Consider the following 25635-nt stretch of genomic DNA (forward strand, 5'->3'; position numbering starts at 1 on the left):
ATTAAAGAAGAAATTTTAAAAAATCTAAAAATTCATATCCCTTTAGATCCACTGATATTCATCAGGGATGCAATACCTGGAGAAGCATATAATATAGACCAAAGATACATCTTAAGGATACTTTTACGAATTGGCAAGAAAATGATAACTGTAAACTGGAAGGAAACAAAATCACCATCCATAACTCAGTGGGTAAACTCGGAAGTACCGACGATGGGAGGATGCGCCAGAGGTCTTCCAGGGAGCCGTCGCGGTCTCCGCTACCTTGCCTCCACGGAATCAGAAAAATCCCCTCCCGATTCTTAATCCGGCGGTGTTTAAGCCAGACACCACCGCCGTCTCGCCCCAACGAACGCCCGTCATCCATATAGCTGCTGCCAGACTGCCAGGACTGGCATCCTGCACCTTAGTGGGAACGCGCTTGGCCCATAAAGGGGCCAGGTCTGTTATGGACACCATTCCGCGGGTCCCCAAGCTTCTTAAAGGGGAAACGCCTGCGGACAAGGTACGATCCCTTGCAGCGCCTCCCGTGATTCCAGTGGGGAAGTTCCCACAGCACCCCCTGTGATTCCAGTGCCAGCAGTATCTGCAACAGCATCAGCACCCACAGTTTCCCTGCCTGCAGTTTCATCCTGGCCAAGCGGTTTTTTACCTTACAGGGCTTGTTCTGGCGAGTGATGGGGGAGTCAGCGGTGAGAGACTCCCCCGAGTTTACTGCGTTGCCTGAGGTTCCCGTGATGGCTGTTCCCACAGTGCCCCCCGTGGTCCCTGCGCCGGCTGTTCCTGCTTCATCCTCCATGGTTCCTGCTTCATCCCCCGGGGTTCCTGCTCAGTTCCCCGTGGATCCTGTGCCAGCGGCTGATGTGCCGCCCCTTGTGCCTCCAACTCCCAAGGCCCCTGTCCCTGAGGAGGTCCCTGACTGCCGGACCACCGCTCCTCCCTCCATAGTGGAGTTGGAGGAGCTCGAGTGGGACCCCTCGGGCATCTCCCTGCCAGCCCCAGTGACTTCCCCAGCGATTCCTCCACCATCACCCTAGCGTGATAATTCCCGGCCGGGTCCCCGCCTCTTAGTCTCCTGGAAAGGAAGGGGACACCTGCGCCGGGGTCGTGTCCCGCCCTCCCTGCCCCCTGGCTCCAGCTAGGTGGTCACCTGCGGGGCCAATGGCTCCAGCTCGGCGGTCGCCTCTGGTTCCGCCTCTGGTGCCTCGTCGGCTACCTGCGGTCCCGCCTGTGGTGCCTCGTCGGCCGCCTGCGGGACCCCCAGCTCTGCCTCGTCGCTCGCCTACACCTTGACCGGCGGCGGCTGCGCCTTCACCTGCCGTGGCTGCTGCTCCCTCCTCCCCTCCGCCTGTGTCCCAGCGGAATTCCCTTATACGGCTGCTCATAAACAGGCCTTACTGCATCTCTATTGACCCCTGGTGGTGGAAAGAAGCATGTCATCTCCAGATAATGCTGTCAGGTTCATTTACTGGTAGCGCCCTGCAGTTTGCTGATTTGGCAGATATGTAACGTAACGAAATATTAATACTTTACCAAGTAGGTTTTTCTCCGGATTTGTACTTTACTGGGGTATTTTAAGTTTTTTTTTTTTTGAAAATAAATTTCGCTTGCCTATATTTCTGGGGCAAATAGGCTACCTACTTTTTACTCCAATACTATTGCATGCAGAGCACCTGCACGATTCTGGGTAAAATATGAAGCACGATTTTATTTTCACTAAGAATCAAGATCTCAATATTCACTCACGAATTTTGAGCAGTAATAATAATAGTAGTAATCAGGGGAGTTTCTAGTTATTGAAAAGATCAGGGGGGTAAATTTACCTGGGGCTTGACCTTTTTGTATTTGAAGGAAGATTGGCATCGGGGCTAAAATAGTCGGGGCTGTAGCGATCGGACCTAACTATACGCCCATGGTAGTATATTCGTCACGTATTCTCTTAATGAAACTGGAATAAAAAATATGCAGAGAAACTCGATATATCCGTTACTATATCAAAATTGCCGTCCGATAACCGATTACCTAACTTTGACGAGGGCGGAGGAAACACTTAACGCTATAATCACAAACAGCGCCGACACTGTCGCGAAAAAAACATGTGATCTGCATTAAAACCCGTTTTCTTAAGCCATTTATATCGCGTGTTAAGTAGACAGGGTGGAATCTATTAAAACATCGGTGGAAATCGGTGGAGTCGGATCCAAGTCGGTTCCGGGCAACCTCGTGCGGTTTACCTATTAAACCGATTACTGAACTTAAACGGAAATGGGGGCAAGGTGGTATTTAAAGAAGTGATTCAGCTTACCGCTCATTACCTTGTTCATTCTCATCATGGAGGCAGTTTGGTGGCTTTGGGCTCAGGCTAGCGTCCTGCTGGTTGTTTTTACCGTGTCTTTTGCCCAGCAGCTGGCCGTTAAGGGTGCTGCTTATGATAAATGCCAGGTGTATGAGAAAGTTCCCTGTGGAGGTCCTGCCATTAGCAAGGATGCTTGTGCAGCCATAAACTGCTGTTTTGATGGTCAGCAGTGTTATTATGGGAATGCAGGTGAGGCTGTGATGCTTTCCAGTGTGTGATCGTCCTGGCTGAACGTGTGGATATTGAAATAGCCATGCTTCTCCCCCCAGTGACCATGCAGTGCACCAGGGATGGTCAGTTTGTGGTTGTGGTGGCCAAGGATTCCACTGTGCCCCAGCTGGATGTGACCAGTATTTCCATGCTGGGAGGAAAAGCTGCCCCTTGCAGCCCTGTTGCCACTACAGATGCCTTTGCCATATTCACCTTCCCAGTGACTGCCTGTGGCACTGTGGTGAAGGTGGGTTGTTGCATCCACACAAGCAGGATGTTGTGGGGATTTGGCTTACCTGTGGTTCTCATCCTAGGTGGATGGTGACTATGTAGTGTATGAGAACAGGATGTCCTCCTCGTATGAAGTTGGCGTAGGGCCCCTGGGTTCCATCACAAGGGACTCCCTCTATGAGTGAGTGGAGTCTTTGGCTCTGTAGCCCTACTTGACCTGTATCTGATGGCCTGGTGTTGCCTGGCAGGCTGCTCTTCCAGTGCAGGTACTGGGGCACTGAGGTTGTCTCCCTGGTGGCTGAGTACCAACCTATCGCAGCAGATATGCCATTTCCCCTGGCTGTTCCAGGGCCCCTCCGGGTAGAGCTGAGGCTGGCAAATGGGCAGTGTTACACTAAAGGGTGTGATGAAGGTATGGTACAGCTGGATGGTCACCTGCTACTGTACCAGTAGGTATGTGGATGACATTCCCTTGCTGGTATCTGCAGGAGCTGCTGCATATACCTCCTACTACCAGGACAGCGACTACCCTGTTACCAAGTGGCTGCGGCAGCCTGTGTATGTGGAGGTTCGCCTCCTGAGTAGGACAGACCCCAACCTTGTGCTGCTTCTGGACAGCTGCTGGGCAACACCTACCCCTGACCCTCTGAGCCTGCCTCAGTGGAGCCTCCTGGAAGCTGGGTAACTGGCAAGCTGGGGAACTTGGGTATTGGCCTTGGTGGTATCCTACCTAACAATGGCTGTGCATGCAGGTGCCCCAACCCAGGTGACAAGTACCTGACCACCTTGGTTCCTGTGGACGGCTCATCTGGGCTTCCCTTCCCGACCTACTACAAGCGGTTCATTGTGCAGATGTTTGCATTTGTGGACCCAGCCTCCAAGCATCATCTGCAGGGGCAGGTACTGGAGCAGCAAGTGAAGGCTGTTGGCCTGTGTGTAAATCTGGAATAATGCAGACCATGCTGTGGTCTCTGCAGGTGTTCTTCCACTGTAGCACAGCTGTGTGTGCCCCTTCAGCCACTGATAGCTGTGAGCAGAGGTGCTTCAGGAAAGGTGAGCTCCAGCCTGGCTTCTCTCCAGAATAGCTGTGCATGTCTGACTCCTCCCACTCTGCATTTCAGGTAGGGCTGCTGTACGCAAGGACTCCTTCCGCCACAAGGCTGTGGTGTCCAGTGGGGAAGTGAAGCTGGTGACCACAATGGGCAGATTCCAAGCACCAGCTGTCAAGTGGTGATGAGAAGAGCAGTGGTCACTAGTGGGTGCCATGTGGTCCCATAGCTGCTGTGTGCCTTAATAAAGGTGACTGACTGTACTGCTTGTCCTGTGGTCACTATCAACTGGCTGTGGCCCTATACCAACATGTGGTCTGCGAGTGCCTGTCTTGCCCAGGCCATGCCGCAGCCCTGTCCTCTGCTTCAGGGGCATTAAGCTCTCAATCCTGTCCCTGGAATTTCAATTGCCTCAGCCCTCCCAGTGATATCTGGTTAGCTCCATTACAATATATCCAGCTGCTGAACAATGGGTAGGATATTGACAATCAAGAACCTTGTAAGGTTATGGCCCATAGATTTATTTGTAGGTGAAAAAAACAATGCAGATTATTCTATATGGATAAGATGACCAAAACAGAAAGAAACAAGTGCATTTGCATCCCACTATTCAAGACAGGAGTCAACCCAAAAGTGGAAAGAGACAGGCTGCGTGTAAAGTAGACAGGGTGGAGTCGGATCCAAGTACTCAATATTCAATACTTAGTACCTGGCTACATAAGTACAGAGCTTAAATGTGGCAGTAAATCATAGGAAATGCAGACCTTAAAAATGAAGAATTTAAGGTACATGCCTTCAATAAAATATAAGCAATGTTTATCTAATGCATGCCTTCATCTGGTAATGACAGGGTCCTCAGATAATGTAAGGGAATTCTTGTTATAGAACCACATGTGGAACTATGCTGGAGAAAATGTGGGAAAATAGGAGATCACACACATCTTTTGGGATTACCCAATAATCCAAGGATTTTGGATAAGAGAAATTTTAAAAAATCTAAAAATTAGTATCCCTTTAGATCCACTGATATTCATCCTGGATGCAATAGCTGGAGAAGCATATAATATAGACCAAAGACATCTTAAGGATACTTTTACGGATTGCCAAGAAAATAACTAAACTGGAAGGAAACAAAATCACCATCCATAACTCAGTGGGTAAACTCGGAAGTACTGACGACAGGAGGATGCGCCAGAGGTCTTCCAGGGAGCTGTCCCGGTCTCCGCTACCTTGCCTCCACGGAATCAGAAAAATCCCCTCCCGATTCTTAATCCGGCGGTGTTTGTTTTCAACCTTCCCAAGTTCTCCCACACCACTCCTTTGCTGCGCTCCCTACACTGGCTTCCTGTGGCTGCCCGCATCAGATTCAAAACACTGATGCTCGCATACAAAGCCAAAAATGATCTGGCTCCATCCTACCTAAAAGACCTCATCACACCCCGCACTGCACCACGATCTCTCCGATCCTCCAGCACTGCTCGACTGGTCCCACCACCCCTCAAGGCACAAGGAAGACACACCTCCCGGCTCTTCTCTGTTCTGGCATCAAGTTGGTGGAATGAACTCCCCCTAGATGTCCGAACAGCTGAGTCACTGAATGTCTTCAAAAGACGACTTAAAACACACCTTTTCCAGAAATACCTGAATTAGCACTTCTGGCATTATACTTGCATTACTTTTTAAAAAAAAAAGCACTTTTCCAACAGAGTATTAGATCGATGGTATTCATAGCCTTGGTTTTTATTGAGCTAGTATCGGGAAAAATTCACTGTGGAGTCTTAAAGCACTTATGTAAGTCGCTCTGGCTAAGGGCGTCTGCCAAATGATGTAAATGTAAATGTTAAGCCGAACACACCGCCGTCTCGCCCCAACGGACGCCCGTCATCCATATAGCTGCTGCCAGACTGCCAGGACTGGCAGCCTGCACCTTAGTGGGAACGCGCTTGGCCCATAAAGGGGCCAGGTCTGTTATGGCAGTGGTTCTCAAACTTTTTCAGCAGGAGGCCCACTTGTGTAGGGTGAATCCTTTTGTGGCCCCCCTCCTCAAAAAAAAAAATCATGACGCAAAACATCCTCAAACTTACAATTTTACTTAATTTTAGATTCTGTTTGTAGTCTTTATTTCTCTGGTTTGTTAAATTTACATTTCACAAAATATAACATTGTATTAAAACAGTTTTGACAGTAAAACTAACATTGTCTGAAAAGTGCAACAAAAGTACTGAATACTGAACAGTAATTTATGATGTCCATAGCAGCGTAGTGTGCTACGTAAAATTTATATTTACATTTTTTTTATACTTCTATTTTTTTTTTAAATACATTATATTTTACATAGGTTGACAAGCTTGATTTACATACAGTAGAGATGCGCGGATGGCGGTTATATCCGCGGGCGCTGCGGATAATCCGCGGGTTGGGTGGGTCGGGTAATAAAAAAATACATTTTAATTAATTGCGGGTGGGTCGCGGGTGGATGAGATCAATCATTAATGATGCAAATATCAACTACATTCTCTAAAATACGAACATGTTTTAAATGCATTTTTCATCAGGCAGACAGTCGCTAATTTGCGCTCTCGTCTTAAAAAAATACGTGCGTGGCGGGAGGAGGGGGGTCCATTTCTTAAAGCAGAAATGGAGGCGAAACAGATCCGAGAGAGACTAAAGAAGGGAGAATTAAAAACAAAACAAAAGGAAGGAAAGAAAAGTGCTGTGTGGGAGTGGTTTAGCGAAGTGCCTATCGCCTGTAGGCTGTTACCTATCGTCTGTATAAGTGCCTACGAGTTTTTTTTTGGGGAAAAAAAGTTCTTAATTGTTCTGCTCAGAAGCATAATATTCTGTATTATTTGAATAGATAGGGCTAATAAATTTGCCGTTATCCAGTCATTGTGTGTTTATGTGTTGCAGCGACAGAAACGGTGATATTCCCATTAAAGTCTGAATGGAGTAGGCTAAAGACTGTTTATTTTATTGAGAAAATGTTGGTTAATCTGGCCAAAGACAAAATTTGTTTTATGAATAAATGTTCATTTAAAGCAGCATACGATACGCGTATTATTTTACTATCAGAGATGCGCAGATTAGCTCTAAAGTCACTGAATCTGCTGTTAAAAACGAAGAAGCGGGTGCGGATATCTATATCAGAGAAAATTATAGGTGCGGGCGGGTGGCGGGTGGATGATTTGTTTAAAGCCGCGGATTCGGGTGACATTTTAGCTGATCCGCGCATCTCTAACATACAGGTAATTTTTTTTTAGATTCTACAATTTCGATGCGGCCCCCCTAGCGCCATCTGGTGGCCCCCCAGGGGGCCGCGGCCCCCAGTTTGAGAACCACTGTGTTATGGACACCATTCCGCGGGTCCCCAAGCTTCTTAAAGGGGAAACGCCTGTGGACAAGGTACGATCCCTTGCAGCGCCTCCCGTGATTCCATTTCCCACAGCACCCCCTGTGATTTCAGTGCCAGCAGTATCTGCAACAGCACCAGCACCCACAGTTCCCCTGCCTGCAGTTTCATCCTGGCCAAGCAGTTTTTTACCCTACAGGGCTTGTTCTGGCGAGTGATGGGGGAGTCAGCGGTGAGAGACTCCCCCGAGTTTACTGCGTTGCCCGAGGTTCCCTTGCTGGCTGTTCCCACAGTGCCTCCCGTGGTCCCTGCGCCGGTTGTTCCTGCTTCATCCCCCGGGGTTCCTGCTCAGTTCCCCGTGGATCCTGTGCCAGCGGCTGATGTGCCGCCCCTTGTGCCTCCAACTCCCATGGCCCCTGTCCCTGACTGCCGGACCACCGCTCCTCCCTCCATAGCGGAGTTGGAGGAGCTCGATTGGGACCCCTCGGGGATCTCCCTGCCAGCCCCAGTGACATCCCCAGTGATTCCTCCACCATCACCCTAGCGTGACAGGTCCTGGCCGGGTCCCCGCCTCTTAGTCTCCTGGAAAGGAAGGGGACACCTGCGCCGGGGTCGTGTCCCGCCCTCCCTGCCCCCTGGCAGCAGCTAGGCAGTCACCTGCGGGGCCAATGGCTCCAGCTCGGCGGTCGCCTTCTGTCCCCCTGGCTTTGGCTCGGCAGTCGCCTCTGGTTCTGCCTCTGGTGCCTCGTCGGCTACCTGCGGTCCCGCCTGTGGTGCCTCATCGGCCGCCTGCGGGACCCCCAGCTCTGCCTCGTCGCTCGCCTACACCTTGGCCGGCAGCAGCTGCGCCTTCGCCTGCCGTGGATGCTGCTCCCTCCTCCCCTTCGCCTGTGTCCCCTTCATCTTCCTCCATGCCCCCTCCGTCAGTCCCTCCACCTTCCTCCTTGCCACCTTCGGCATTCCCTCCTGCTCCCCCCTCGCACGTGCCGAGGGTCCCTTCGGCTCCGGCCTCGCGGTCGCCTGCCGCCCCTGCGGCTTCCGCCCCTCTCCTGCCAGGGTTCCCTCCGGCTCCCCGTTTCCCCCTGTCTAGTCCGGCTACTCATTAGTCATGGTGCCTTAAGTTACCATAGAAACCGTCAACAGACAGGTGCTTGTTTTTTGAAAACCAAGAAAAATAATGCTGATAAGAATGGCTGCTTATTTATAAGTGCAGAGTTGAATGAATGTTAAATGAAATTAGTGTGCATTAACATAGGACTGTTATTAGACTGCCAGAACTACCTGTACCTGTTACAGGATGGCTACGTCCCAGTTCAACCACTGGAGTCATCTAAGGCTGCATTTGAGGGGGTGAATGCGTCACAGCAATGCAACAAGGCTGTCTCATTTCAAAGGCTCCGTCAAATGTGGTCTATGAATACATTGTTCTTTTTCCTAGTTGGATCCTTTGCAGCCCAACATAACCCAAGATTCACTGCATGGACATTTGAAGGATGCAGCCTACAAAGGCCACGACAGAATTCAGACACAATCAATGTTCCACTGCAAACTGAGCATCCCAGCGGAATTCCCCCGGTCCCACTGTCCTCTTATACGGCTGCTCATAAACAGGCCTTACTGCATCTCTATTGACCCCTGGTGGTGGAAAGAAGCATGTCATATCCAGATAATGCTGTCAGGTTCATTTACAGGTAGCGCCCTGCAGTTTGCTGATTTGGCAGATATGTAACGTAACGAAATATTAATACTTTACCAAGTAGGTTTTTCTCCGGATTTGTACTTTACTGGGGTGTTTTAAGTTTTTTTTTTTGAAAATCACTTTCGCTTCTCTATATTTCTGGGGCAAATACCTACTTTTTACTCCAATACTATTGCATGCAGAGCACCTGCACGTATTCTCTTGATGAAACTGGAATAAAAAATATGCAGAGAAACTCGATATATCCGTTACTATAACAAAATTGCCGTCCGATAATCGATTACCTAACTTTGACGAGGGCGGAGGAAACACTTAACGCTATAATCACAAACAGCGCCGACACTGTCGCGAAAAAAACATGTGATCTGCATTAAAACCCGTTTTCTTAAACCATTTACATCGCGTGTTAAGTAGACAGGGTGGAATCTATTAAACCATCGGTGGAAATCGGATCCAAGTCGGTTCCGGGCAACCTCGTGCGGTTTACCTATTAAACGATTACTGAACTTAAACGGAAATGGGGGCAAGGTGGTATTTAAAGAAGTGATTCAGCTTATCGCTCATTACCTTGTTCATTCTCATCATGGAGGCAGTTTGGTGGCTTTGGGCTCAGACTAGCGTTCTGCTGGTTGTTTTTACCGTGTCTTTTGCCCAGCAGCCGGCCGTTAAGGGTGCTGCTTATGATAAATGCCAGGTGTATGAGAAAGTTCCCTGTGGAGGTCCTGCCATTAGCAAGGATGCTTGTGCAGCCATAAACTGCTGTTTTGATGGTCAGCAGTGTTACTATGGGAATGCAGGTGAGGCTGTGATGCTTTCCAGTGTGTGATCGTCCTGGCTGAACATGTGGATATTGAATAGCCATGCTTCTCCCCCAGTGACCATGCAGTGCACCAGTGATGGTCAGTTTGTGGTTGTGGTGGCCAAGGACTCCACTGTGCCCCAGCTGGATGTGACCAGTATTTCCATGCTGGGAGGAAAAGCTGCCCCTTGCAGCCCTGTTGCCACTACAGATGCCTTTGCCATATTCACCTTCCCAGTGACTGCCTGTGGCACTGTGGTGAAGGTGGGTTGTTGCATCATCACAAGCAGGATGTTGTGGGGATTTGGCTTACCTGTGGTTCTCATCCTAGGTGGATGGTGACTATGTAGTGTATGAGAACAGGATGTCCTCCTCGTATGAAGTTGGCGTAGGGCCCCTGGGTTCCATCACAAGGGACTCCCTCTATGAGTGAGTGGAGTCTTTGGCTCTGTAGCCCTACTTGACCTGTGTCTGTATCTGATGGCCTGGTGTTGCCTGGCAGGCTGCTCTTCCAGTGCAGGTACTGGGGCACTGAGGTTGTCTCCCTGGTGGCTGAGTACCAACCTATCGCAGCAGATATGCCACTTCCCCTGGTTGTTCCAGGACCCCTCCGGGTAGAGCTGAGGCTGGCAAATGGGCAGTGTTACACTAAGGGGTGTGATGAAGGTATGGTACAGCTGGATGGTCACCTGCTACTGTACCAGTAGGTATGTGGATGACATTCCCTTGCTGGTATCTGCAGGAGCTGCTGCATATACCTCCTACTACCAGGACAGTGACTACCCTGTTACCAAGTGGCTGCGGCAGCCTGTGTATGTGGAGGTTCGCCTCCTGAGTAGGACAGACCCCAACCTTGTGCTGCTTCTGGACAGCTGCTGGGCAACACCTACCCCTGACCCTCTGAGCCTGCCTCAGTGGAGCCTCCTGGAAGCTGGGTAACTGGGAAGCTGGGTAACTTGGTTATTGGCCTTGGTGGTATCCTACCTAACAATGGCTGTGCACGCAGGTGCCCCAACCCAGGTGACAAATACCTGACCACCTTGGTTCCTGTGGATGGCTCATCTGGGCTTCCCTTCCCGACCTACTACAAGCGGTTCATTGTGCAGATGTTTGCATTTGTGGACCCAGCCTCCAAGCATCATCTGCAGGGGCAGGTACTGGAGCAGCAAGTGAAGGCTGTTGGCCTGTGTGTAAATCTGGAATAATGCAGACCATGCTGTGGTCTCTGCAGGTGTTCTTCCACTGTAGCACAGCTGTGTGTGCCCCTTCAGCCACTGATAGCTGTGAGCAGAGGTGCTTCAGGAAAGGTGAGCTCCAGCCTGGCTTCTCTCCAGAATAGCTGTGCATGTCTGACTCCTCCCACTCTGCATTTCAGGTAGGGCTGCTGTACGCAAGGACTCCTTCCGCCACAAGGCTGTGGTGTCCAGTGGGGAAGTGAAGCTGGTGACCACAATGGGCAGATTCCAAGCACCAGCTGTCAAGTGGTGATGAGAAGAGCAGTGGTCACTAGTGGGTGCCATGTGGTCCCATAGCTGCTGTGCCTTAATAAAGGTGACTGACTGTACTACTTGTCCTGTGGTCACTATCAACTGGCTGTGCCAAATGATTGCATATAGCAATCATTGAAGTTACAGCACCTGTCTTGGTTACAATTATAGCAAAAGTTGTCAGGATGGACAAGGTCCCTGCTGTAATGGACTATTTCTACTTCAAGACTTAAGGCTACCCAGCTTTCTCGCAGTGTAGTCTAGTGGTAACAATTGTGGCATTACTATGTTTTCAGGGAACTTGTACAGAGGGCGTAACTGCACACCTTAGTGATTCATATTGCATGCACTCAACAGGCATATCAAAACATTGCTTAATTGCCACTGCATGATTTTAAATCTATTGGCAAATGGCTCTAAAGTCTGACAATGAAAGTATGCCTTGTAATGAACAGTTTGCGGACCCAAGTGCAGAGGCGAGGTTTAAACTAAATGCTCAAATCAGTCTAACAGGGCTGACTGCAGGCTGTCAGAGCCAAAGGGAAAATTCATATGCAAAAAACATTGGTTCTGGCAAAGGTTTGTTAGGGAAGCGGCAATCAGTAATGCAAACAAATCCAGTGTTATTTTGTTCCATTTGCTGTACATTTTCATCATTACCTTTCCTCATACTAAGTCTTCACAGTGAGTGGGTTAGGATATGCATCAGATTTGATACAACCACTAGACTTGGCCTGAACTCTGATGCCAGCTGTATCCTGAAGCCTAATGCGTATCCTAACCCACTCAACTGTAGCTCTAACTTTCACAGCAAACCCCATAAGGAACGCTACTACTAGTGGTGTTGTAGTCAAGACCGCCTAAACCGAGACCAAGACATTGCCGAGACTAGAGGGTACCAAGACCAAGACACACTAAGGCGAGACCAAGACCAAAAACAGACTAGGGCAAGAATCAACATCACATTACCCTGCCCAACAGTAGAGAAAAAAGGTATTGTAAAGTGTCATTACTCGTTAAATCAAATTCATGTTCTTCTCAATTATATTGTCTATATGTCTCATTTAAAATCTCCCAGATTTGTCATAGTTACGAGACCTGATGGAAAATAATATTCTCAGCAATCCTCTCCTATAACCATTTTATCAGACCTCGTCAAGGGAAAGAGATGGGATGTACCAGAAAGATGTTCATATTAAGTCTCTTATACCAGGGACAGAGGCCTCGGGTAAGCTATGAATACAGCTATGTAATGATCCTTTGCTTTGAATTGAAGAGAATGAGCCTCCAGATTGACTTGCACCTCCAAGACCGTGCTTTCTAATCAATGTAAAATACCTAATTTATTTGAATTATAACTATGCTATAGACTTCGCGGACATTTTCGGACATTTCTTTGCCGATGTATGATACGTGTATGATGTGTGTGGACTGTGAAGCACTGGCAGTGTCCGTGAAGAAAATGTATAAAATGTAACATTTTTGAAATGGATGCATCTGACTGGTTGCATTTGAATTGAGGCGCGTGATAAATAATGATACTGTTATGTGAGGATGTGCAGTTTTCTCATTTTTTCCCCATCCCATCGAGACCGCTACGTCCGAGACCAAGACAAGACGGAGACCAAATAGAGTCGAGACCAAGACAAGACCGAGACCACAAAAAATTGGTCTCGAGACCGGTCTCGAGAACTACAACACTAACTAATACTAATGTCATCCCTAACCTTAACCCTGGGTATAAGCCCAATGTCAGCCGGCGATCGTAATGTCTTCTGTTTGAGTCCAATGTCTTGGTCAAGTCGTAAACCTACAGAGCAGCTCTCAAACTTTCGGTATCGCTAAGCAGCATGTCTGATATTCAGTCTTACCTTATATTTATTCACTGGCTCCCTATTGATGCTTGAATCAAGTTCAGGGTAATGGAATGACACCCACCTACTTTCATGCATTTTTTTGTCCATCCCTGTATGGTCAGAGAACCACATGATGCAGTTGATCTTATACCTGCATCATAATAATCATTTGGTAATATCACGATAAAACTCGTGTAGCTGAATTAATCAGAACACTGAAATAAACAGAAAAAAATACAAATACAAAACCATGTGTCTTTATGCTAGTTTTCTGCTAATTTGCTTATCCCTAGATAATGTGAAACAAGATCACAGTAGCCTATATGAATACCCAACTTGCCAATCAAGTACATTGTGTCACCCTTATACAGAAACAGAAATACAATCCATATGTGACGTTTCCACCAAGGAGTACTTTGACCATGTAGCCTAATGATTAAGTAAATGATAAACCATAACAAGCTGTATGGTTATATGAACCTCAAAGCGGTTTATTCCACTTAAATCCGAGCTAACAAATAAAAGGTACTAATAAAATGAAGTCGTCACGATTAATTTTGCAGAAGAAAATTATTCTAATTTACATTTAATAATGTTCTCAGGTGCTCTTCAAAATATATGCCCTATAGGGATAAAACATCTAGTCTGGCTACTCATTAGTCATGGTGCCTTAAGTTACCATAGACACCGTCAACAGACAGGTGCTTGTTTTTTGAAAACCAAGGAAAACAATGCTGATAAAAATGGCTGCTTATTTATAAGTGCAGAGTTGAATGAATGTTAAATTAAATTAGTGTGCATTAACATAGGACTGTTATTAGACTGCCAGAACTACCTGTACCTGTTACAGGATGGCTACGTCCCAGTTCAACCACTGGAGTCATCTAAGGCTGCATTTGAGGGGGTGAATGCGTCACAGCAATGCAACAAGGCCGTCTCATTTCAAAGGCTTCGTCAAACGTCGTCTATAAATGCATTGTTCTTTTTCCTAGTTGGATCCTTTGCAGCCCAACATAACCCAAGATTCACTGCATGGACATTTGAAGGATGCAGCCTACAAAGGCCACGCCAGAATTCAGACACAACCAATGTTCCACTGCAAACTGAGCATCCCAGCGGAATTCCCTTATACGGCTGCTCATAAACAGGCCTTACTGCATCTCTATTGACCCCTGGTGGTGGAAAGAAGCATGTCATCTCCAGATAATGCTGTCAGGGTCATTTACAGGTAGCGCCCTGCAGTTTGCTGATTTGGCAGATATGTAACGTAACGAAATATTAATACTTTACCAAGTAGGTTTTTCTCCGGATTTGTACTTTACTGGGGTGTTTTAAGTTTTTTTTTTTTGAAAATCACTTTCGCTTGCCTATATTTCTGGGGCAAATACTGTACCTACTTTTTACTCCAATACTATTGCATGCAGAGCACCTGCACGATTCCTGGTAAAATATGAACCACGATTTTATTTTCACTAAGAATCAAGATCTCAATATTCGCTCACGATTTTTGAGCAGTAATAATAATAGTAGTAATCAGGGGAGTTTCTAGTTATTGAAAAGATCAGGGGTTAAGTTTACCTGGGGCTTGACGTTTTTGTATTTGAAGGAAGATTGGCATCGGGGCTAAAAGAGTCGGGGCTGTAGCGATCGGACCTAACTATACGCCCATGGTAGTATATTCGTCACGTATTCTCTTGATGAAACTGGAATAAAAAATATGCAGAGAAACTCGATATATCCGTTACTATATCAAAATTGCATCCGTCCGATAACCGATAACCTAACTTTGACGAGGGCGGAGGAAACACTTAACGCTATAATCACAAACAGCGCCGACACTGTCGCGAAAAAAACATGTGATCTGCATTAAAACCCGTTTTCTTAAGCCATTTACATCGCGTGTTAAGTAGACAGGGTGGAACCTATTAAAACATCGGTGGAAATCGGTGGAGTCGGATCCAAGTCGGTTCCGGGCAACCTCGTGCGGTTTACCTATTAAACCGATTACTGAACTTAAACGGAAATGGGGGCAAGGTGGTATTTAAAGAAGTGATTCAGCTTACTGCTCATTACCTTGTTTATTCTCATCATGGAGGCAGTTTGGTGGCTTTGGGCTCAGGCTAGCGTCCTGCTGGTTGTTTTTACCGTGTCTTTTGCCCAGCAGCCGGCCGTTAAGGGTGCTGCTTATGATAAATGCCAGGTGTATGAGAAAGTTCCCTGTGGAGGTCCTGCCATTAGCAAGGATGCTTGTGCAGCCATAAACTGCTGTTTTGATGGCCAGCAGTGTTACTATGGGAATGCAGGTGAGGCTGTGATGCTTTCCAGTGTGTGATCGTCCTGGCTGAACATGTGGATATTGAATAGCCATGCTTCTCCCCCAGTGACCATGCAGTGCACCAGTGATGGTCAGTTTGTGGTTGTGGTGGCCAAGGACTCCACTGTGCCCCAGCTGGATGTGACCAGTATTTCCATGCTGGGAGGAAATGCTGCCCCTTGCAGCCCTGTTGCCACTACAGATGCCTTTGCCATATTCACCTTCCCAGTGACTGCCTGTGGCACTGTGGTGAAGGTGGGTTGTTGCATCATCACAAGCAGGATGTTGTGGGGATTTGGCTTACCTGTGGTTCTCATCCTAGGTGGATGGTGACTATGTAGTGTATGAGAACAGGATGTCCTCCTCGTATGAAGTTGGCGTAGGGCCCCTGGGTTCCATCACAAGGGACTCCCTCTATGAGTGAGTGGAGTCTTTGGCTCTGTAGCCCTACTTGACCTGTGTCTGTATCTGATGGCCTGGTGTTGCCTGGCAGGCTGCTCTTCCAGTGCAGGTACTGGGGCACTGAGGTTGTCTCCCTGGTGGCTGAGTACCAACCTATCGCAGCAGATATGCCATTTCCCCTGGTTGTTCCAGGACCCCTCCGGGTAGAGCTGAGGCTGGCAAATGGGCAGTGTTACACTAAGGGGTGTGATGAAGGTATGGTACAGCTGGATGGTCACCTGCTACTGTAACAGTAGGTATGTGGATGACATTCCCTTGCTGGTATCTGCAGGAGCTGCTGCATATACCTCCTACTACCAGGACAGCGACTACCCTGTTACCAAGTGGCTGCGGCAGCCTGTGTATGTGGAGGTTCGCCTCCTGAGTAGGACAGACCCCAACCTTGTGCTGCTTCTGGACAGCTGCTGGGCAACACCTGCCCCTGACCCTCTGAGCCTGCCTCAGTGGAGCCTCCTGGAAGCTGGGTAACTGGCAAGCTGGGGAACTTTCTTATTGGCCTTGGTGGTATCCTACCTAACAATGGCTGTGCATGCAGGTGCCCCAACCCAGGTGACAAGTACCTGACCACCTTGGTTCCTGTGGACGGCTCATCTGGACTTCCCTTCCCGACCTACTACAAGCGGTTCATTGTGCAGATGTTTGCATTTGTGGACCCAGCCTCCAAGCATCATCTGCAGGGGCAGGTACTGGAGCAGCAAGTGAAGGCTGTTGGCCTGTGTGTAAATCTGGAATAATGCAGACCATGCTGTGGTCTCTGCAGGTGTTCTTCCACTGTAGCACAGCTGTGTGTGCCCCTTCAGCCACTGATAGCTGTGAGCAGAGGTGCTTCAGGAAAGGTGAGCTCCAGCCTGGCTTCTCTCCAGAATAGCTGTGCATGTCTGACTCCTCCCACTCTGCATTTCAGGTAGGGCTGCTGTACGCAAGGACTCCTTCCACCACAAGGCTGTGGTGTCCAGTGGGGAAGTGAAGCTGGTGACCACAATGGGCAGATTCCAAGCACCTGCTGTCAAGTGGTGATGAGAAGAGCAGTGGTCACTAGTGGGTGCCATGTGGTCCCATAGTTGCTGTGTGCCTTAATAAAGGTGACTGACTGTACTGCTTGTCCTGTGGTCACTATCAACTGGCTGTGGCCCTATACCAACATGTGGTCTGCGAGTGCCTGTTTTGCCCAGGCCATGCCACAGCCCTGTCCTCTGCTTCAGAGGCATTAAGCTCTCAATCCTGTCCCTGGAATTTCAATTGCCTCAGCCCTCCCAGTGATATCTGGTTAGCTCCATTACAATATATCCAGCTGCTGAACAATGGGTAGGATATTGACAATCAAGAACCTTGTAAGGTTATGGCCCATAGATTTATTTGTAGGCGAAAGAAACAATGCAGATTATTCTATATGGATAAGATGACCAAAACGGAAAGGAATAGGTTGAAGACCTTTATAGAAACAAGTGCATAACACTCCTAGTTTTATCCCACTATTCAAGACAGGAGTCAACCCAAAAGTGGAAAGAGACAGGCTGCGTGTAAAGTAGACAGGGTGGAATCGGTGGAGTCGGATCCAAGTACTCAATATTCAATACTTAGTACCTGGCTACATAAGTACAGAGCTTAAATGTGGCAGTAAATCATAGGAAATGCAGATTTTAAAAATGAAGAATTTAAGGTACATGCCTTCAATAAAAGATATAAGCAATGTTTATCTAATGCATGGCTTCATCTGGTAATGACAGGGTCCTCAGATAATGTCAGGGAATTCTTATTTTAAAGAACCACATGTGGAACTATGCTGGAGAAAATGTGGGAAAATAGATCACTAGGGCTGCAACTAATGATTATTTTGATATTTGATTAATCTTTCGATTACTTTTTCGATTAATCGGTTGGGGGGCAAAAAACAATTTGATTTCCAGCAATTTTTAATAACCCAGTCTGTCTTTGTACAAAAGTTGTTTCCAGCAAGTCACATAAACAAATGTATGCTACATTGAGTATACAAAAAAAATTAATTTGTAGCAGCTGAATCAATGTAATGAAATACACAAAATCTTGTTTTATAAAGTGCAACCAGCATGGTGCTTTAGATAATGTATTCAGTACTCCAGTTTTTTAATGTAAAAGCACAGACTACCGCTGCTGCTACTAAGAATATTAAATAATTGTCTAATGTTATTTAATGATACACATACTGTACAGTATATGACAGGGGGAGAGAGCACGCCAGCGAGTCTGTCTGCATTTATTACGGACAAATAAAGTAAACATTTATTGCGAAGAAAAAGCCTTTTCTACGGAGCCCCTAAGGTGACAAGGGAGCAGAAAAAAAAACGGCAGAAGGAAAAAAAAAAAAGTCATGTTTTGCGTTATAACCCAAAACTTTTGCGATATAACCCAAAACTTTTGCGATATAACCCAAAACCTTTGCGATATAACCCAAAACTTTTGCGATATAACCCAAAACCTTTGCGTTATAACCCAAAACTTTTGCGATATAACCCAAAACCTTTGCGTTATAACCCAAAACTTTTGCGATATAACCCAAAACCTTTGCGTTATAACCCAAAACTTTTGCGATATAACCCAAAACTTTTGCGTTATAACTCAAAACTTTTGCGATATAACCCAAAACTTTTCCGTAGTAATGCAACAATAAGATCAGGTGACTAGCGTACTTTTGGTCATTCGAGTGCAACTTCCAAATCCGCAGTTTGCATATATGATGTGGTTGATCCCCGCTTCGCTTATTAATCTAATTTAACGGTTAAAAAAACTTGGGTTCAGTGTGGTAAGATTTGATTGTTTAATTCATAATTAGTCATTTGTAAAGCAAGCTTTGGTAATGTAGGCTACGTTTCAGTAACATTGCTAATTAATGCTAATCTGTTGAGGTTGATTTAAGCCTAAAGAATTGTTCGTTTTTTGTTGTTGTTTCATGTTTATAATAAATTAATATAAATCAAATGCTTTTTTCTCACATGAAGTCCATTTATTCTGCATTTTGCATACATCCATCGATAACCATGAAGCTGCCCAGAGTGCAAAAGCTGCTCACAAATAAAGTTAATTATATCACCCAAGTCGGAGTAGTTTTTCCGTTGGAATAATACCCTTTCACATAAAATCCTATTAATCTGCCTCAGACTTATGTGAACATCATGCCTTATAGATCCGAGAACAAACTGAATGTCCATATATTGTAGACCAAGATCAAAGTAAAATTCGATTAAACGCTCCATGTTTTCCTATCAATTATGCTCCTTACACTGACTGATGAGGGAATAATTAATAAAATAAAGGGAATGATTCTATAAGGCTGTAACTAATCAAAACGAGAACTGACTGGCGCGCCGGCAAGGCAAGGCTACCTAATCGGAACAGATAGGGGGGGCGACAGAGAATATCAGCGGCCCCTACTTATCTTTTAGCCTTCCAGAAGGACGACTACGAGCCGGCTGGAGTCACACATGTGCACGGTTGTCACGTAGACGGAAGGTACTGAGAAAGGGGGGGATGCCCAAAGGGCTTTAAAAGGGATACAGCTGATACATATGGCAGAGCCTCCTCCTGTACATGCTGAATGTATGTCAGACGGCCGCTCCCGGATTGCAATCTGTCAGACAATAAACCGGTGATTTGCAACTTCTCCCCGTGTCAGCTGTGAATCTCTTCTCATCCACGGACCCGGCGGAGACGCCGTGCTCCAACACTGATTACTCATATTTCCACTTCAAAGTCACAACAGTTTTGCCTTATGTCGCAAAAGTTTTGAGTTATAACGCAAAGGTTTTGGGTTATAACGCAAAGCTTTTGGGTTATAATGCAAAGGTTTCGGGTTATATCGCAAAAGTTTTGGGTTATAACGCAAAGGTTTTGGGTTATATCACAAAAGTTTTGGGTTATAACGCAAAGGTTTTGGGTTATATCGCAAAAGTTTTGGGTTATAACGCAAAGGTTTTGGGTTATATCACAAAAGTTTTGGGTTATAACGCAAAGGTTTTGGGTTATATCGCAAAAGTTTTGGGTTATAACGCAAAACATGACGTTTTTTTTTTTTCTTCTGCCGTTTTTTTTTCTGTTCCCTTGTCACCTTAGGGGCTCCGTACTTTTCCGCATCTTACGCTAAAAATTACTGAGCAACGCAAATAAGACGATTGGTGACGAAAAACCCGTGAACGGCAGGCGGTAAATTTTGTTTTAAAACGTGTCCGGTTGTTTCAGCATACTACAGTGATGAACTGTAAATAAGATAAATAACATAAGGCTATTTAGTTTGTTTAATAAAAGGACAAGATATAAACCTGTTCTATCGGAAAGGTAGCCTTAAATGACTTCTGTTGCGATCTGGAGCTATATAGAAAATGAAATTAAATAAAATTAACTTAGGGCGCCCACCTAATAGAATGGTAGGGTAAACACGTTGTGGTATATGTAGCCGCATTTCTAGCCCGGCCCATAATAGCTGATTGTGTTGACAACCACGACTTCCCCTGCGTTCATTTAAACACATGTGCGTGTGTGAAGGGACGGGGCGGGTAACGCGGCCGGCAGTAACGCCATTGGTTGCAGTTATTAGTTATCCAATCCGACAGTAAACGGCTCATTAATAAGAATATTCTCAGAGTTATGGTCTCGAAATAAAATCCCGAGTCCATGACAAGAACGAGTACAAATACGGCTGATTCAAAGACAAGATCGAGACCTTCAAAAACTGGTCTTGAGTACTACAACATTTGATATTACTATAAATTTCTATCGTGAAGAAATGAAGCAGTGGTGTAGTGGTAACAAGAAATTTAAGGTGGGTAAACTATATGCACAGCAGTAAAAACGGTGGGTAACTGTATCATTAACATTAGTGATCTTAAAAAAGGTGAGTAAAAGCTGTTTTGTAAATTTAAAAGGTGCGTAAATGGCGTTTATGTGCATTTACTTTTTTCTTTTATGGCGGTCGGCATCCATCTTAAGGTACTTTACTGCCACCGCGGCTTTGGTTAGCTTACTGCTCCCAAATTAGGAGGTTGCCACTGTACTTATGTGTATAATAACGTAGACCCAACTAATCGATTATTAAATTAGTTGGCAACTATTTTAACAATCGATTTTAATCGATTAGTTGTTGCAGCCATAGAGATCACACACACATCTTTTGGGATTACCCAATAATCCAAGGATTTTGGATGAGAATTAAAGAAGAAATTTAAAAAAATCTAAAAATTAATATCCCTTTAGATCCACTGATATTCATCAGGGATGCAATACCTAGAGAAGCATATAATATAGACCAAAGATACATCTTAAGGATACTTTTACGGATTGGCAAGATAACTGTAAACTGGAAGGAAACAAAATCACCATCCATAACTCAGTGGGTAAACTCGGAAGTACCGACGACGGGAGGATGCGCCAGAGGTCTTCCAGGGAGCCGTCGCGGTCTCCGCTACCTTGCCTCCACGGAATCAGAAAAATCCCCTCCCGATTCTTAATCCGGCGGTGTTTAAGCCGGACACCACCGCCGTCTCGCCCGTCATCCATATAGCTGCTGCCAGACTGCCAGGACTGGCAGCCTGCACCTTAGTGGGAACGCGCTTGGCCCATAAAGGGGCCAGGTCTGTTATGGACACCATTCCGCGGGTCCCCAAGCTTCTTAAAGGGGAAACGCCTGCGGACAAGGTACGATCCCTTGCAGCGCCTCCCGTGATTCCAGTTCCCACAGCACCCCCTGTGATTCCAGTGTCAGCAGTATCTGCAAAAGCACCAGCACCCACAGTTCCCCTGCCTGCAGTTTCATCATGGCCAAGCGGTATTTTTACCCTACAGGGCTTGTTCTGGCGAATGATGGGGGAGTCAGCGGTGAGAGACTCCCCCGAGGTTACTGCGTTGCCCGAGGTTCCCGTGATGGCTGTTCCCACAGTGGCCCCCGTGGTTCCTGCGCCGGCTGTTCCTGCTTCATCCCCCATGGTTCCTGCTTCATCCCCCGGGGTTCCTGCTCAGTTCCCCGTGGATCCTGTGCCAGCAGCTGATGTGCCGCCCCTTGTGCCTCCAACTCCCATGGCCCCTGTCCCTGAGGAGGTCCCTGACTGCCGGACCACCGCTCCTCCCTCCATAGTGGAGTTGGAGGAGCTCGAGTGGGAACCCTCGGGGATCTCCCTGCCAGCCCCAGTGACATCCCCAGCGATTCCTCCACCATCACCCTAGCATGACAGGTCCCGGCCGGGTCCCCGCCTCTCAGTCTCCTGGAAAGGAAGGGGACACCTGCGCCGGGGTCGTGTCCCGCCCTCCCTGCCCCCTGGCTCCAGCTCGGCGGTCGCCTCCGGTTCAGCCTCTGGTGCCTCGTCGGCTACCTGCGGTCCCGCCTGTTGTGCCTCGTCAGCCGCCTGCGGGACCCCCAGCTCTGCCTCGTCGCTCACCTACACCTTGACCGGCGGCGGCTGCGGCTTCGCCTGCCGTGGCTGCTGCTCCCTCCTCCCCTCCGCCTGTGTCCCCTTCGTCTTCCTCCATGCCCCCTCCGTCAGTCCCTCCACCTTCCTCCTTGCCACCTTCGGCGTTCCCTCCTGCTCCCCCCTCGCACGTGCCGAGGGTCCCTTCGGCTCCGGCCTCGCGGTCGCCTGCAGCCCCTGCTGCTTCCGCCCCTCTCCTGCCAGGGTTCCCTCCGGCTCCCCGTTTCCCCCCTGTCTACTCATTAGTCATGGTGCCTTAAGTTACCATAGACACCGTCAACAGACTTATTTATAAGTGCAGAGTTGAATGAATGTTAAATTAAATTAGTGTGCATTAACATAGGACTGTTATTAGACTGCCAGAACTACCTGTACCTGTTACAGGATGGCTACGTCCCAGTTCAGCGACTGGAGTCATCTAAGGCTGCATTTGAGGGGGTGAATGCGTCACAGCAATGCAACAAGGCCGTCTCATTTCAAAGGCTTCGTCAAACGTCGTCTATAAATGCATTGTTCTTTTTCCTAGTTGGATCCTTTGCAGCCCAACATAACCCAAGATTCACTGCATGGACATTTGAAGGATGCAGCCTACAAAGGCCACGCCAGAATTCAGACACAACCAATGTTCCACTGCAAACTGAGCATCCCAGCGGAATTCCCTTATACGGCTGCTCATAAACAGGCCTTACTGCATCTCTATTGACCCCTGGTGGTGGAAAGAAGCATGTCATCTACAGATAATGCTGTCAGGTTCATTTACAGGTAGCGCCCTGCAGTTTGCTGATTTGGCAGATATGTAACGTAACGAAATATTAATACTTTACCAAGTAGGTTTTTCTCCGGATTTGTACTTTACTGGGGTGTTTTAAGTTTTTTTTTTTTGAAAATCACTTTCGCTTCTCTATATTTCTGGGGCAAATACCTACTTTTTACTCCAATACTATTGCATGCAGAGCACCTGCACGATTCCGGGTAAAATATGAACCACGATTTTATTTTCACTAAGAATCAAGATCTCAATATTCACTCACGATTTTTGAGCAGTAATAATAATAGTAGTAATCAGGGGAGTTTCTAGTTATTGAAAAGATCAGGGGGTAAGTTTACCTGGGGCTTAACGTTTTTGTTTTTGAAGGAAGATTGGCATCGGGGCTAAAAGAGTCGGGGCTGTAGCGATCGGACCTAACTATACGCCCATGGTAGTATATTCGTCACGTATTCTCTTGATAAAACTGGAATAAAAAAATATGCAGAGAAACTCGATATATCCGTTACTATATCAAAATTGCCGTCCGATAACCGATTACCTAACTTTGACGAGGGCGGAGGAAACACTTAACGCTATAATCACAAACAGCGCCGACACTGTCGCGAAAAAAACATGTGATCTGCATTAAAACCCGTTTTCTTAAGCCATTTACATCGCGTGTTAAGTAGACAGGGTGGAATCTATTAAAACATCGGTGGAAATCGGATCCAAGTCGGTTCCGGGCAACCTCGTGCGGTTTACCTATTAAACGATTACTGAACTTAAACGGAAATGGGGGCAAGGTGGTATTTAAAGAAGTGATTCAGCTTATCGGTCATTACCTTGTTCATTCTCATCATGGAGGCAGTTTGGTGGCTTTGGGCTCAGGCTAGCGTCCTGCTGGTTGTTTTTACCGTGTCTTTTGCCCAGCAGCTGGCCGTTAAGGGTGCTGCTTATGATAAATGCCAGGTGTATGAGAAAGTTCCCTGTGGAGGTCCTGCCATTAGCAAGGATGCTTGTGCAGCCATAAACTGCTGTTTTGATGGTCAGCAGTGTTACTATGGGAATGCAGGTGAGGCTGTGATGCTTTCCAGTGTGTGATCGTCCTGGCTGAATATGTGGATATTGAATAGCCATGCTTCTCCCCCAGTGACCATGCAGTGCACCAGTGATGGTCAGTTTGTGGTTGTGGTGGCCAAGGACTCCACTGTGCCCCAGCTGGATGTGACCAGTATTTCCATGCTGGGAGGAAAAGCTGCCCCTTGCAGCCCTGTTGCCACTACAGATGCCTTTGCCATATTCACCTTCCCAGTGACTGCCTGTGGCACTGTGGTGAAGGTGGGTTGTTGCATCATCACAAGCAGGATGTGGTGTGGAGGTGGGGATTTGGCTTACCTGTGGTTCTCATCCTAGGTGGATGGTGACTATGTAGTGTATGAGAACAGGATGTCCTCCTCGTATGAAGTTGGCGTAGGGCCCCTGGGTTCCATCACAAGGGACTCCCTCTATGAGTGAGTGGAGTCTTTGGCTCTGTAGCCCTACTTGACCTGTGTCTGTATCTGATGGCCTGGTGTTGCCTGGCAGGCTGCTCTTCCGGTGCAGGTACTGGGGCACTGAGGTTGTCTCCCTGGTGGCTGAGTACCAACCTATCGCAGCAGATGTGCCATTTCCCCTGGTTGTTCCAGGACCCCTCCGAGTAGAGCTGAGGCTGGCAAATGGGCAGTGTTACACTAAAGGGTGTGATGAAGGTATGGTACAGCTGGATGGTCACCTGCTACTGTACCAGTAGGTATGTGGATGACATTCCCTTGCTGGTATCTGCAGGAGCTGCTGCATATACCTCCTACTACCAGGACAGTGACTACCCTGTTACCAAGTGGCTGCGGCAGCCTGTGTATGTGGAGGTTCGCCTCCTGAGTAGGACAGACCCCAACCTTGTGCTGCTTCTGGACAGCTGCTGGGCAACACCTACCCCTGACCCTCTGAGCCTGCCTCAGTGGAGCCTCCTGGAAGCTGGGTAACTGGGAAGCTGGGTAACTTGGTTATTGGCCTTGGTGGTATCCTACCTAACAATGGCTGTGCACGCAGGTGCCCCAACCCAGGTGACAAATACCTGACCACCTTGGTTCCTGTGGACGGCTCATCTGGGCTTCCCTTCCCGACCTACTACAAGCGGTTCATTGTGCAGATGTTTGCATTTGTGGACCCAGCCTCCAAGCATCATCTGCAGGGGCAGGTACTGGAGCAGCAAGTGAAGGCTGTTGGCCTGTGTGTATCTGGAATAATGCAGACCATGCTGTGGTCTCTGCAGGTGTTCTTCCACTGTAGCACAGCTGTGTGTGCCCCTTCAGCCACTGATAGCTGTGAGCAGAGGTGCTTCAGGAAAGGTGAGCTCCAGCCTGGCTTCTCTCCAGAATAGCTGTGCATGTCTGACTCCTCCCACTTTGCATTTCAGGTAGGGCTGCTGTATGCAAGGACTCCTTCCGCCACAAGGCTGTGGTGTCCAGTGGGGAAGTGAAGCTGGTGACCACAATGGGCAGATTCCAAGCACCAGCTGTCAAGTGGTGATGAGAAGAGCAGTGGTCACTAGTGGGTGCCATGTGGTCCCATAGCTGCTGTGCCTTAATAAAGGTGACTGACTGTA

At 47.4% G+C, this 25635-nt stretch overlaps 4 protein-coding genes across 4 annotated transcripts; all 4 read left to right on the top strand.

Moving 5' to 3' along the window:
* The first annotated feature begins 2271 nt into the window (after positions 1–2271).
* LOC140581896 (zona pellucida sperm-binding protein 4-like) lies at positions 2272–4109 on the top strand. Its single transcript, XM_072705697.1, has 8 exons — positions 2272–2545; positions 2626–2813; positions 2881–2978; positions 3046–3209; positions 3286–3478; positions 3550–3697; positions 3775–3850; positions 3919–4109. The coding sequence occupies exons 1-8, from the start codon at positions 2332–2334 to the stop codon at positions 4029–4031; spliced, it is 1194 nt and encodes a 397-aa protein (XP_072561798.1). The 5' UTR covers positions 2272–2331; the 3' UTR covers positions 4032–4109.
* Positions 4110–9451: 5342 nt separating this feature from the next.
* Positions 9452–11257, top strand: LOC140581951 (zona pellucida sperm-binding protein 4-like). The gene is made up of 8 exons (XM_072705893.1): positions 9452–9691; positions 9770–9957; positions 10025–10122; positions 10196–10359; positions 10436–10628; positions 10700–10847; positions 10925–11000; positions 11069–11257. The coding sequence occupies exons 1-8, from the start codon at positions 9478–9480 to the stop codon at positions 11179–11181; spliced, it is 1194 nt and encodes a 397-aa protein (XP_072561994.1). The 5' UTR covers positions 9452–9477; the 3' UTR covers positions 11182–11257.
* A 3829-nt stretch (positions 11258–15086) lies between these two features.
* On the top strand, positions 15087–16907 carry LOC140581897 (zona pellucida sperm-binding protein 4-like). Its single transcript, XM_072705698.1, has 8 exons — positions 15087–15339; positions 15418–15605; positions 15673–15770; positions 15844–16007; positions 16084–16276; positions 16348–16495; positions 16573–16648; positions 16717–16907. Exons 1-8 carry the CDS (start codon positions 15126–15128, stop codon positions 16827–16829), a joined length of 1194 nt encoding a protein of 397 aa, XP_072561799.1. The 5' UTR covers positions 15087–15125; the 3' UTR covers positions 16830–16907.
* Positions 16908–23809: 6902 nt separating this feature from the next.
* On the top strand, positions 23810–25635 carry LOC140581946 (zona pellucida sperm-binding protein 4-like). The gene is made up of 8 exons (XM_072705873.1): positions 23810–24063; positions 24142–24329; positions 24405–24502; positions 24576–24739; positions 24816–25008; positions 25080–25227; positions 25303–25378; positions 25447–25635. Exons 1-8 carry the CDS (start codon positions 23850–23852, stop codon positions 25557–25559), a joined length of 1194 nt encoding a protein of 397 aa, XP_072561974.1. The 5' UTR covers positions 23810–23849; the 3' UTR covers positions 25560–25635.

This window comes from Paramormyrops kingsleyae, chromosome 23, assembly GCF_048594095.1.
Source record: "Paramormyrops kingsleyae isolate MSU_618 chromosome 23, PKINGS_0.4, whole genome shotgun sequence".
NCBI classification, from domain to species: Eukaryota; Metazoa; Chordata; class Actinopteri; order Osteoglossiformes; family Mormyridae; genus Paramormyrops; species Paramormyrops kingsleyae.

Coding starts and splice junctions, on each gene's coding strand:
- LOC140581896 (XM_072705697.1), top strand. CDS start 2,332: ATGGAGGCAGTTTGGTGGCTTTGGGCTCAGGCTAGCGTCCTGCTGGTT. Junction 2,546..2,625: donor GTGTTATTATGGGAATGCAG/GTGAGGCTGTGA, acceptor TTCTCCCCCCAG/TGACCATGCAGTGCACCAGG. Junction 2,979..3,045: donor ACAAGGGACTCCCTCTATGA/GTGAGTGGAGTC, acceptor GTTGCCTGGCAG/GCTGCTCTTCCAGTGCAGGT.
- LOC140581951 (XM_072705893.1), top strand. CDS start 9,478: ATGGAGGCAGTTTGGTGGCTTTGGGCTCAGACTAGCGTTCTGCTGGTT. Junction 10,123..10,195: donor ACAAGGGACTCCCTCTATGA/GTGAGTGGAGTC, acceptor GTTGCCTGGCAG/GCTGCTCTTCCAGTGCAGGT. Junction 10,360..10,435: donor CACTAAGGGGTGTGATGAAG/GTATGGTACAGC, acceptor TGGTATCTGCAG/GAGCTGCTGCATATACCTCC.
- LOC140581897 (XM_072705698.1), top strand. CDS start 15,126: ATGGAGGCAGTTTGGTGGCTTTGGGCTCAGGCTAGCGTCCTGCTGGTT. Junction 15,606..15,672: donor CCTGTGGCACTGTGGTGAAG/GTGGGTTGTTGC, acceptor TTCTCATCCTAG/GTGGATGGTGACTATGTAGT. Junction 16,649..16,716: donor GCAGAGGTGCTTCAGGAAAG/GTGAGCTCCAGC, acceptor TCTGCATTTCAG/GTAGGGCTGCTGTACGCAAG.
- LOC140581946 (XM_072705873.1), top strand. CDS start 23,850: ATGGAGGCAGTTTGGTGGCTTTGGGCTCAGGCTAGCGTCCTGCTGGTT. Junction 24,503..24,575: donor ACAAGGGACTCCCTCTATGA/GTGAGTGGAGTC, acceptor GTTGCCTGGCAG/GCTGCTCTTCCGGTGCAGGT. Junction 25,228..25,302: donor AGCATCATCTGCAGGGGCAG/GTACTGGAGCAG, acceptor TGGTCTCTGCAG/GTGTTCTTCCACTGTAGCAC.